Genomic DNA, 13,717 nt, shown 5'->3' on the forward strand with positions numbered 1-13,717 from the left:
TCTAAAAAAAAAAAAAAAAAAAAAAAAAAAAAAGCTATTAACAATACAATTCTGTGAAGGGGGCATAAAACACGGACCCCTGGAAATTCCAGAGGTGGGATCGGGTGCCTAGGGGGAATAAGCATCCCCTGTTGATTGGTCACACCCGTCGTGAGCCCTATGAATTGATGAGGTAGACGGAACCATAGGGGCTTGTCTTCCGGATTGTTAAATTTAAAATAAATTTTAAAAATTTTGAATCTAAATACACTTAAAAGTTGATAAAATAGAGATTCTGACACTTTCAGTCAAGAAAAACCACTTTTAAAGAAGACGTACCACACCTAGAGTTTATGTATATAGGTGTGGTACGTCTTTTTTAAACGTGGTTTTTCTTGACTGAAAGTGTCAGAATCTCTATTTTAACAACTTTTAAGTGTATTTAAAGAAGATTCAAAATTTTTAAAATTTATTTTATATTTAACAATCCGGAAGACAAACCCCTATGAACAATAGGTATGAAACAAGTCAGCCAAAATACGACCCAATGATAAGTTATATTTGCGAATAAGGTAATTTTAACGACCGTAGAATTTACGAAATGACGACTTTAAACGATGTTGTTGAAATCCCTTTAACATTAATTTATCTGACAGAAACCTGCCTGGGTTTAAAAACTGATTGTATTCGGATGCTCTTAAGTATCGAATAAGACTAAAATATGCATTATTATTATCACAACCGCAATATCGAATATTAACTGAAAGACAAATTAAATCGCTTTGACACAGATTTGAAGTTGATATTTTCTCAATTTTTCTGTATAATTTCATGACTTATATGTTGCTATAGCATTTCATAATAAAATATGATAAAAATCTTATTTCATCTCGAAGTTATAAAAACTTAGAATTTCTGAACGCGTTGGATTGACACATCCTTGCCCTTTCAAATATTTTAATTTTATTCTTAATACTTAAGAAAGGTGGCAATTTTGTAGTGTATTAATAAAAAATATTAAAACTATAACCCCGAAAATTCAGAGTAGAAATGTTCGAAAACAAAACCCACTTACAGTATTGTAAGTCCGTGCTCAGTGGTGTGTGCAGAGTTGAACACACCCGGTCAATCGTAAACATTAACAACAACAGAGCTCGTGCCCTGTTTATAAAAACAGTTTACGTTTCACGGGTGTTTTCAATTTGTTAAACTCTGTACACATCACAGAGCATGGATTGACAATACTGGTGAGTTGGTTTTGCTTTCGAACATTTCTACTCTGAATTGTATGGATTATAGATGTAATATTTTTCATTAATACATAAAAAAATCGCTTCTTTTCTTAAATATTAAGGATAAAGTTAAAATTTGTGTAAGTGCAAAGATGTGTTAATCAAACGCGTCCTGGAATTTGTAGTTCCAATAATTTCCAGATAAAATAAGTTTTTAATTATATTTTCATGTGAAATGTTATTCCAATATATAAGTCGTGATATTATGCAGAAAATTTGAGAAAATATTAAGTTCAAATCTGTGTCTAAGCACCTTTAAAGGCGATTGGTATCATTGAAAACAAAAGGTATGCCGAAATACGTATGTAATCGTTTGTAATAAACATTTAATCTAGATTACCATGTACAACAGCAATGTATAACAAGGAAAAAAGTTCATCCAATTAGTAAAAATCTGAATGAGATAAAATGCTCGCACCCTATTGTCTTTCAGACATACAATGTATTTTATGTTTATCAATAAAAACCTGCCGTATGACTACTTTGAAGTATACATGTATTTTCTGTTTATCAGTAAATTATGCAATTTCACAATGAAATTAAATGTATTAATTTCTTGTGATTTTGTTTTAAAAATATCACAAGACTATGGAACGCCAAATTAACATATATTCAAATATTTGAACCTATCTTCAAATAATTGTACCTATCTTCAAATAATTGTACCTATCTCCAAATGAATTGAAGATAGGTACAATTGAATTAAAGATATGTACAATTGAATTAAAGATAGGTACAATTGAATTAAAGATATGTACAATTGAATTAAAGATAGGTACAATTGAATTAAAGATAGGTGTAAATAATTATACCTATCTCTAAATAATTAAATCTAGGTTCAAATAAATTACACCTATCTTTAATGGAATTACACCTATCTTCAATTCAATTAAAGATAGGTTCAATTGAATTATACCTATCTTTAATTCATTTGAAGATAGGTACAATTGATTTAAAGACAGGTACAATTGATTTGAAGATAGGTACAATTGTAACATATCCGCAAACGATTTGAAGATAGGTACAATTCAATTATACCTAGGTTCAATTCGTTTTGTGTTATTGAAAATAATGAAAGCTCCCTCTAACAGCGACTTGAACATGGAGGGAACTGCACGGTGCATTTTTATGGGGAGTAGTAGTTATTGTCAGTATCTTTATAATTAAAGATAGGTTCAATTCAATTGCACCTATCTTTAAATCAATTATACCTATCTTTAATTCAATGCATTTGCACCTATCTTCAAATCAATTGTACCTATCTTCAAATCAATTGTATCTATCTTCAAATTAATTGTACCTATCTTCAAATGAATTAAAGATAGGTATAATTGAATTAAACCTATCTTTAATTCATTTGGAGATAGGTACAATTGATTTGAAGATAGGTATAATTAATTGAAGATAGGTTCAAATATATGAATACATGTTAATTTGGCGTTCCATACAAGACGTGGTTCACAGTTTTTCATCATTGCCAAGATAATCCCTATAAAATGATTGCTGAGCGAAAAGCGTTTACAAAATACATTGTACCACCTACTATCTGATATTCCTATGCACAGTTTTGCAGTTTGATTAGATTTACTGTGTGATATTAAATTGTTGTTGCATTAATGATAATATCGATTTCAATCGTACCCCAAGCGATTGTTTTGTAAGGCATTGGATTTTTTTCTTACCATGAGCTCTACTTTGAACGCATGTACAGTCTTAGCGAACCCATCGGGCGTGTCCTCAAAGTTGGTAATCTCCCCCACCCCCACCTCGAATTAGGAGTTTGAATCAAGTAGAGACAGTTTTCAGATTTGGTTTCTTTTTTTCTTATTAAATCTATTGTTTTTATTGTCAGTATCCCCCTTTTTTGAAAGCGCAAAGCAATGCTTGTCTGCATGTTGTCTCAAGACGGTATACGATAGTCCAGAAACGATGTTATGTGAGTCCCAGGGTGTATCTAGACATATGCCTGGCTACACCACCCGTGGATGTCCCATGTGTTACTTTAATTTTCATTATCAAAATTACCAGTGCATATACTTGATTATAACTTGCGAAAGATATCAGTGAGATTGCATTATGAATGCAGAGAATTGCGTTATTGCTTATCGAATAGTTGTGCTATAGTGCGTATTTAAACCCCCAAAAGAATAAACATATATCGGATAGTTCACTAATACTTGAGATCCGCCAGTGCACATTACTGAATAGAAAAACCGGTGACCCATTGGTGAGGTTATATTTTGATAGGTAGAGCGGAGTTGTGTTATGAGTTTTGTGTAGTTCGTGGACCCGTTTGCCCCCATTTAACATGTGTTTATTACAATAACAAGCTGTCAGTGCGATTCGCTGTCTTTGTTGCTACATGTATGTTGGATGGAATAAAGCAAGATGTGGTAATAGCCAGTATCAGGTATGTACCTGTCCTTAATCAACACTACTTCGATTCTTAATAAGTTAACCACCTTTAATCGGATAGGTGGATCAACGCTTAGTCGTTGTCCCTAATTATTACACATTTATTGCTAATCTGTAGATCATTGCCATTTTATAAATAAGTTGATCAGTTCTCTAGAGATTCACAAGAGTCAAAAAAAGTGGATAAATCTATAAAAACTTGTGTGTCGGATATAGGATTACACTCACAGAATGGATCGATTTGAACCAACTGTTAGCATCACTTCATTTCTTATTCATGTTACACCACAAATGCTAACTTAGAGTACAGTCCTTATTTAAAGTACATACCTCACCAATGATAATTTGTTTATTCAATGATAAAGTGAAAATGGAACTAAAGTAAACGGTGAAAGAGTGAATACAATGGAGTATGATCCTGTGAAGGGAAACACCGACATCTTTGAGGACGGTGAAGAGAAGATTCAGTTTCTACAACTTAAAATTGAGGATGATAATGTCAGCATCTGTAGCAGACGAAGTGAGCACCCTCCCGACCTACATATCAGAGAGGACGACGAGCACCACACGCACACGGTGGTTCCCAAGACAAAACTACAGTAGGTTTAGCTAATGACACCACCAACTATTAGTACGTTTAGATGTGTTTGTATACATGTATTAGTATCATTATAGAGGAATTTAATCCCTTAGAAACTGATTACGAATTTTCAAAAGTATTTAGATAATAGCAAAATATGACCCAAGTTTTGGATACCTTGTTTCAAAGAAAAATAGTGTAGGAACACAGGCGTGCTTCAAAATATGATCTACATTTATTTAGTGATTACAAAGCGTATAAACTACACAAGAAAAGACTGTGCATATTTCATACAGTAAATTGTAAATATTATCACAGTGAGAGGAACGAAAATATAATGTTATGTTGAACAATTAGTTTGTAAAAAAATCCTTCATTAAAAGGCAATCTTTTCCCTTGGGGCAAAATGTAAACTATAAATTAATCGTTGTATATTTAACCCACTTAAGATATTATAATTTTTTATCGTGTATTTATTTTCCAGGAAAGCCCAGTTCCGAGTTAAATCTGTAATAGAACACTTTATATTTCGTGTGTTCACCGTGCTACTGATTCTGATAGACGTCATCTTAGTCGTGGTGGACATTAGTGTCAAGAATCTCAGCGAGCAAACCTCACATGACATTGCCTTGGTATCACGTATCATCATCACTTATTTTCTCATAGAAATCGGATTCAGAATATTTTATCGTGGGTAAGCACGTCTTAGAAGCATATGCTTTAATTGTAGAGAATTTTGCCATCACAGACCCCCCCCCCCTTTCCCCTTTTGTGATCTTATTCACAATGCAATGAAGGATATCCTATTTGAAAAGCCTTTACTCACAATAAAGGTTTCAATTTATTTTCAATTCAGATGATTTTTTAAAATTCATTTTACTCCAATGTATTCATTTTGTTTTAAAATTTTATTAGAAGTATTATGTAATACGCGCATCTACACTGTAGTTTGTGTTGATTGCGATACAGCTTCCTATTAGAGTTTGTCTTGCATCATTAAAACCTCCAATAATCATTTGGTTGATGCACCTTCATGTTCTCTCTCTCCATTAGCAATCAGCGGGATGTGCTTTGTATACTAATATCTATCCGACAGCATTTTACTGACAGATTCTTTTTCTTTTCTTTCCACAGGAAAGAGTTTTTTAAGAGTTGCTTAGATGTCACAGACATGGTGGTTGTCTTGGCAACGTTTATCATAGACTTCGTTCTTGGCTTCTTGGTGGAGGTTCATTACGGAAGGTATATTCGGTGTCTCTGTCTAAGACAACATGCAACTTCATTAAAAGAATAGTTTAATTTTCACAAAAATTTTAAAAGATTATTTTTCAAGTAGTTCTGAAAAATATCTTTGGTTTGACCTTGACATTTGTTTCTTTTGAAAATGTAGACTTGGTGTCATTGGGCGAGCATTGCGTGTGGTTAGAATAGGGAGGAGTGTGATAATAATGGTACAACAATATCGTCACATGACTCAGGCAGCCAGAAAAACCGTCTCTCAAAACAAGCGCAGATATCAAAAAGACGGATTCGACCTTGACCTGTGCTATATTACAAGTAAGGCTAACTTGTGCAATATGAATTACGAATTCTGACTAAAAGGGGTAGAACGTAAATATGTTTCATCTCTCACATATATGTAATGTTTTCTAAGGAAAACTTTATCTGATGTTAATAAATCTCAAATGCAGTATTTGCTATACTTTGTTACAATAGAACCTGACACTATTACACAATTAATTGAAGTAATTTGTTATAAAATGTAATAAATTATTCATTAAGCTCATTATAAGATGTAAAAATAAATGAGCATATTGATTTTGGGTATAATAAATATTTTCAATGCTGTATAGGTTATTTATAATTGATGCACCTTCTGTTCAGAATCAATTATCATGACACAAGTTTTATAGATCCCCAGGGAGGATGACCTACCGTGTTTTGTTCGGCAGAATTGTTTGTTTTGGCTGGTAATAAAAGCAATAATAGTAATTAAAACAATAGAATGGAATCGATAATGCATCATGACAAAGAAAAAATTGTCAAAAAAAACAAATCAGAGCATTTTCCTCAAGCATCTTTTCATAAAGTCAAAAATATACCCACCACTCTAACCACCCTCCCTCTTCCTTAATTCAAAGTTCATGCAGGCTTAAGAAAGTGGCATATCGTTTTATTTTTTAGAGCGGGTAATTGCAATGTCATTTCCCTCATCTGGTGTAAGGGGGATGTACAGAAACCCAATCCAAGTAAGTCATTAGGGAACTACATTGATTGTCCTCCTAAAACGTTTTCTAACAAGATATTTTTAAAAACATCAGTTGGATGTTTCTATTCGACTTTTGTAGTAAAAATGTACCATTATGTTTTAGGAAGTCGCACGGTTCCTTGATGCTAAGCACAAAGATAGCTATCTTGTATTTGATTTATGTAGTGAGTATATCGGTCTCTCGAGAATTCATCAAGATTAATTTTTTTTATGTCAAGAATCAGTATTGATTTAGATAAGAGACTAAATGACGTGTCAGACTTAAGACGCATGATAGAACTGCACACTAATGCATTTTGCAGGTGAACGAGATTACGATGCTTCAATTTTTCATGGTAGAGTAGAGAGAGTTTATATCGACGACCATAACGTGCCTTCTATAAGGTAGCTAGTCCGCAATTCCATTTCTATAGCGATGCATTAATACGCCACAAACCTTTAAAAGCAATGCCTCATTTCTACTGCTTTTAACTTCATTTTAGAGATATGGTAGATTTTTGCATCAAAGTCCGCAAGTGGCTGTCAGAAAATGAAAAACACGTGATTGCGGTTCATTGTAAAGGCGGGAAAGGTCGCACTGGTACCATGATTTGCACGTGGCTTGTAGACTGTGACATGTTCAAAGAGGCACAGGTAATATACTACATGTAGAAGATCATATAAAAAAACCATTTACATAAAATAATACTTTGCAGAGGAATAAAATTCATTTCCTCTTGAATTTTGACAGGAGAGTCTTAATTACTTTGGAGACAGAAGAACAGATTTAATGAAAGGATCAACTTTTCAAGGCGTCGAAACCCCTAGTCAGGTGAGCATTTTAGGCACCTTAAACACTGCCCTTTAGCTTGAATAATATTTTTTAACCAGAAACATAAAAATTGTTCCATTATTGCCTCAAAACTTTTATACAGAGCCGTTATGTTGGCTACTATGAAACCATCGTCAAAAACATGGATGGTGAAGTGCCTCCAGTTGTAAAGCTGAAATTACAGACGATTCGCATAACGGGCATTCACAGTAAGTTACACGTTACAGATGTGTGTTCTGAATTTGTTTGCTTCAGTAATCCCGAATCGTTAATAAGACCTGTCCATTTACAGCTGTGGGAAACGGAGACGGGAGTGACCTGGTTTTAGATATTTATCTACAGAGGACCCTCGTTTTTAACAGCAAATTAGGAAAGCAAGAAAACTGTGAGGTACAGACTATATAATATTATGTAAATATATATATATATACATGTAGTTAAATTTTCACTTCTCATTTACTAGGAGTATTGTGTACGTATACTGGTACAACTGAATGCTTGTTATGTTTAATACCTACAACAACTAAAAACATGACGATAAGACGACATAGTTTACAATGATTGCAGTCCCGAAACAATATCGTGGCGAGAAACAGAAGAGCTACAGTTCTTACCCAGCCAGATATCTACAATACACATGTACACCACAATTACAAAGTTCAATGCACATAATACGAATATGACTGTGATGTAGAATTCTATCGGCAAGATTCCAAATAACATTTCTTTAAAAAATGTTTAAATTTACACTAGCATATTTCTCTATCACGATCATAACGATATTCCTATATTTGAGCGACACAGGTCCGTAGAACGCGGGGGGGGGGGGGGGGGGGGGCTTTTTCCTGAGTATAGTATTTTGCTATAGTAAATTTTCGTTTAGATGCTGGTTGTTCCCCCCTGCCCCCCCCCCCCCCACTCTTTTAATTTTTTTAGCTCGTCAGATTATGTTTTGGAAGTTGCCCCCTTCCCCTTTGGACAGTTTAGGTTTTCTTATTTATTATATCCCCTTTCGAAGAAGGGAAGACATATTGCTTTGCTGCTCTCTGTCGGTCTGTCTGTCAGTCCACCAACAGTTTCCATTCATTTTCTTTGCAGAGGTTGCACATACTGAAATGAAATTAGGTATACAGACTTATCATAAGAATATCTAGGTCAAGTACGATCCAGCAATTTTTGACAGAGTTATGCCCCTTGGACTTAGAAAAATTCCAATTATTTGCAGTTTCCGTTTTTTTTTTTCTTCGCAGAGGTTGCACGTACTGATATGAAATTTGGTATACAGATTAATTATACAAATATCTAGGTCAAGATCTGTTTTGGGTACGGTCGAGCAATTTTTGACAGAGTTATGCCCCTGGACTTAGAAAAATTCCAATTATTGGGGGGGGGGGGGGGCATACGTGTTTCACAAACATCTCTTGTTTATGTTTTAGTATTTTTAGCTCACCTGAGCTGAAAGCTCAAGTGAGCTTTTCTGATCATATTTTGTCCGGCGTCCGTCTGTCCGTCTGTCTGTCCGTCCGTCTGTCCGTCTGTCTGTAAACTTTTCACATTTTCGACTTCTTCTCAAGAACCACTGGGCCAATTTCAACCAAACTTGGCACAAAGCATCCTTGGGTAAAGGGGATACAAGTTTGTTCAAATGAAGGGCCACGCCCTCTTTCAAGGGGAGATAATAAGGAATTAGTGAAAAAATAATGGCATCATTTAAAAATCTTCTTCTCAAGAACCACTGGGCCAAGAAAGATGAAACTCATGTGGAAGCATCCTCAGGTAGTGTACATTCAAATTTGTTCAAATCATGACCCCCGGGGGTAGGGCGGGGCCACAATGGAGGATCAAATTTTTACATAGAAATATATAGGAAAAATCTCTGAAAATCTTTTTCTCAAGAACAGCAAAGCCATGATGAGTCATATTTATATGGAAGCATCCTCAGGTAGTGTAGATTCAAGTTTGTTCAAATCATGACCCAGGGGGGGGGGGGGGGGTAGGTTGGGGCCAAAATGGAGGATCAAAGTTTTACATAGAAATATATAGGAAAAATCTTCTTCTAAGGAACAGCAAAGCCCAGATTTGTCATATTTATACGCAAGCATCCTCAGGTAGTATAGATTCAAATTTATTCAAATCTTGACCCCCGGGGTAGGGCGGGGCCACAATGGAGGATCAAAGTTTTACATAGAAATGTAAAGGAAAAATTTAAAAAATCCCCTCAGGAACAGCAAAGCCCTGATTGATCATATTTATTTGGAAGCATCCTCAGGTAGTGTAGATTCTATTTTGTTCAAATCATGACTCCCGTGGATAGGGTAGGGCCACAATGGAGGATCAAAGTCTTAAATAGAAATATATAGGAAAATATCTTCTTCTGAAGAACTGCAAACCATGATTAGTCATTTTGATTCAATTTTGTTCAAATGATGACCCCCAGGGGTAGGGTGGGGCCCAATGGGGGATTGAAAGTTTTACATAAGAACATATAGAAAAAATATTTCTTCTCAAGTTCAGAAAAGCTATGTTTAGTCATATTGATATGGAAGCATCCTCAGGTTGTGTTGATTCAAGTTTGTTCAAATGATGACCCCTGGGATAGGGAGGAGCCACAATGGGGGATCAAATTTTTTTATATGGGAATTTTTTTTAAAAAACTTCTCAAGTACAACAAAGCCATTTGTTATATTGACATGGAAGCATCATCAGGTTGTTTAGAATTCATGCCCCCCCCCCGTAATCTTTTCAATACTGAACTGATTTGTGCTTTTGCCTAGCCAATATGCTCAGGTGAGCGATGTGGCCCATGGGCCTCTTGTTTTTTAATTCCTTTTGCATGTAAGATTTTTTAGGGGGAGATTTGCCTCCCCACATTTGGGATTTGGGGCCGTTGCTACGGGCCTGCGGCAATAATTATTAAAACAATATAAAATATATTTGGTATTGCATCTACATAAAGACACTAACAATGTTCCATTTAATCAGTAAAATATATCCTCTTTGTTCCATTGTAAAGTTGGAGGTTTTGACAGATGAAGATGCAATTGAAATTTTCCCAAAAGAGGAAATCATTTTACAAGAAGACGTGAAGGTGAAATTTAGCTCGGTAAGTCAAAAATTTAGACCATGGAGGATTTCTTGGAGAGATAGGTATTTGTCACATAAACTTGGGTCAGTAAAACCCAGCTGGAGTGATTCTTCAAATTGGCTTTGTAAACAGTGGAGTTTGATAATAATTCAGGATTTTAAAGGCAAAATTTTAAAATAAGGGTAAATTTTCAATAACGAGGTGAAATATATATGTGTATTTTTCTTTGGTTTCAGAATAAAATTCCCAAGGGGTATGACAGCTGTGCATTTTACTTCTGGTTCCATACTTATTTTGTAGAAAATTTAAGGTATCTATGTATTTTAGTACATGTTTGGTAAAGTATGGCATGTCAAAAGTTGCCAGATTCAATCTTTTCCATTTGTATAATTTTCCATTTGTATAGTTTTATTCGTATTGTATAGATTGTATTGTATAATTTCCATTTGTATTGCATTATTTTCTATTTGTATCTATTTATTCTATCTGGAAAATTATACAATGTAAATGGAAAATAAGAGAATACAAAAGGAAAAATATTCATACAAATGGATTATACATTACAAATGGAAAATCATACAATGAAAATGAAAAATTATTCAATAGAAATAGAAAGTTATAGAATATAAATGGAAAATATGTAATACAAATGGAAAATTATAAAATAAAAATGAAAATTATACAAAATGAAAAATTATACAATACAAATGGGAAATTCTGCAATACAATTGAAAATTTTACAATATAAATGGGATATATCATTCAAAATATGCCATTCAAAACAATTGTTTGCACTTGATTTTTAACTTCAAATATTTTAATAATCCTGTTCATGGTTTGGTAAATGTAGGTTGCGGATTCCTCGAGATGAACTTGACAATCCACATAAAAAGAAAACCCACAAGATTTTCACAGAGGATTTCTCCGTGGAGATGACCTTTGAACTAGCTTCCTGACCTTCATTTATTTACATTATAAACCAAAGACTATTTTATACATTTTTAATTTTTTAACTTGCCATTCCATTTTACCCAATTAATCAAATTCTATACAAGTAGTAGATCGTTAATGTTTTCCTCTTGTCATTTCTTGTTGCTCAATTTATGTTTTTATATATATATATATTTATGAATTAATATTTGTAATGTTTTATTATTCAATGCCGTAACACTTTAAGTACACGTGACCTTGAGCTCAGTATGTAGCCAGATATATGTAACCATATAGGATCTCTTGTTTTGTGATAGACTTGGCGTGTTATTACGCACTGGGATAGGAAAACACGCACGACACAGTTTGGATGAAATTAAATATAAACAGAAATTCTTTTTATCAACCATCTTTAAAAAACTAGTTTTATCCTACTTTACCGTTTGGCTGCACTACCACTGTCGTATTATTGTCATATGTTTCCGATATTTCATTGATTTTATTAATGACATACGCAACGTAGTTTGAACATTATTGTCTTTTCCCCTGAAGTTGAAGAGTTCCAATACTTGAAAGACCGGCGTGTTATATATGGTGCTGTACAGCTAAAACAAATTTGGATGAAAAAAAAACATCTATAGAATATATGTCTAGTAATTTTTATATATATATTTTTTTAATAATACAAGAGTTTTCATAATTTACATCTATTCAAAACCCCTGGTAGTGCATACTGATTTTTTGTATGCGAACATCTAATGGTACTATACTTTTAAAGCAATATGAGCTTCAATTTTGAGAATTTTATTTTGCTGTTAAAATGTGTTATTGTGATAAATTTGTATGTAATTTAAACCTTTTTGATCAATTGGACAGTAATAAGTATCAAATTGTTTCAGAATAAAGGATTCTGTTCAATCAAATATATACTATTATATAAGAAATCAATGTTGTACAGGACGAAAATAATGTAAATTTGCTTCATTTAAAGCTTATAAATACTTCTTCCATCGCAAATATGAACAACAAAAGTTTATAAGGCCATCATTAAAAATATCTTTGTTTCCCCTAACCCGACCCTAAAATTTCAAGTTGGGTAGGTAGGTAGGTAAATTATTTTTTTTTTTCTGACGGCAGTTTTGAAAAGACTTTCTGAAAAATTGAATAATATCTTTATAAATAAGAAAGAACAAAAGAAACCGATTTTTAAACCGAATTTCATACAATGGAAATTTAAAAGCAGCATGTATGGTTAATTATTCATTTGAACTTGTGAAATATCTCAGGCCAGCGTAAATTTATCGAATTTTTACAAAAAGAAAAGATTCGCAAATACTCAACCATTGGCCATCCGAGTATATTTTTCAAATCTATTATTATCTTCGAGTGCTTACACAGACAAAATATCAAGGGTCTCAGATGGCGCAGTTTTGTTTGGAGTAACGACGTAATTCAGGAGCTTATTGTAAGTCGCAGGTCCCGACATGGGACGTGGAGACTGGACAGTCGAATGAGACCGTAAAAAACGTAGGTCCATGCAGTGTCGCAGTATACATGTAGATGTCGGCACGAAAAAGATCTCTTCCTGATGCTTTATGATCAATGGCCATAAGTGTCGAGAAAAAGTCTAAATTAGGAGCTCCCACCAGGCAGGTGTTCAAATGTTGTCGACCCAACAATTTAAAAAGGTATTTTAAAGCAAAGAAACAACTATTTTCAAGGACCTACCTAAAGAAAATACACTGGATGTCTCAGGAAGGCGTACCCTAAGCCAATTTTAAAGATTTCAACACTATTTGAAAAGAGTGTACCTGTATAAACTATTTAATTCAACCAAACCATATCTAAAGTGATTTAAATTTCATATATCAAATGTTATAGTCACAAAGTTTACCCCGTAAATAAAAGGATGGAAGAAACGACATCTGAATTATATTTGTAAAGATGAAATAATTATACAAAGACATATTTACAAATCCTATGGTCTCATATAGTAAAAAATAGAATCATACACGAAGTGTTTATTAGATCGAAACGAATGAATTGCAGTGAAATTTATTGATATGCATACACAAGGTGCCCCTCATCTGCTCATGAGGCAGGCTTTGCCATGCTTACTATACGTATGTTAATTTTGGAAGACACATTTGTAAATACCATCTTAACACTCCTTAGTCATGGTATATTTAATTCACGAAATGTTTCAAGAGTGTGAGATTCTGATAAGTTAAAGATATATATTAAGATTGATACACCGCCGTTGTTTTATAACGCTAACTAACCATCTGTGACCACGTGTTATTTGTGGGCGCCAAATGAGAGTAAACAGAAGCCGCCGTTTTGAAAAAAAAAAACG

General features: G+C 33.7%; 1 protein-coding gene across 1 annotated transcript; it reads left to right on the forward strand.

Moving 5' to 3' along the window:
- The first annotated feature begins 3,361 nt into the window (after positions 1–3,361).
- LOC133197152 (phosphatidylinositol 3,4,5-trisphosphate 3-phosphatase TPTE2-like) lies at positions 3,362–11,523 on the forward strand. Its single transcript, XM_061333019.1, has 15 exons — positions 3,362–3,681; positions 4,052–4,285; positions 4,751–4,960; positions 5,401–5,508; positions 5,657–5,823; positions 6,451–6,515; positions 6,639–6,699; positions 6,838–6,919; positions 7,018–7,168; positions 7,266–7,346; positions 7,450–7,555; positions 7,639–7,736; positions 10,360–10,449; positions 10,668–10,741; positions 11,282–11,523. Exons 1-15 carry the CDS (start codon positions 3,638–3,640, stop codon positions 11,385–11,387), a joined length of 1,677 nt encoding a protein of 558 aa, XP_061189003.1. The 5' UTR covers positions 3,362–3,637; the 3' UTR covers positions 11,388–11,523.
- The last annotated feature ends 2,194 nt before the right edge of the window (positions 11,524–13,717 follow it).

The sequence above is a fragment of the Saccostrea echinata genome, unplaced genomic scaffold (genome assembly GCF_033153115.1).
Source record: "Saccostrea echinata isolate AGI-Se365-2 ecotype Australia unplaced genomic scaffold, CSIRO_AGI_Sech_v1 ptg000030l, whole genome shotgun sequence".
NCBI lineage: Eukaryota > Metazoa > Mollusca > Bivalvia > Ostreida > Ostreidae > Saccostrea > Saccostrea echinata.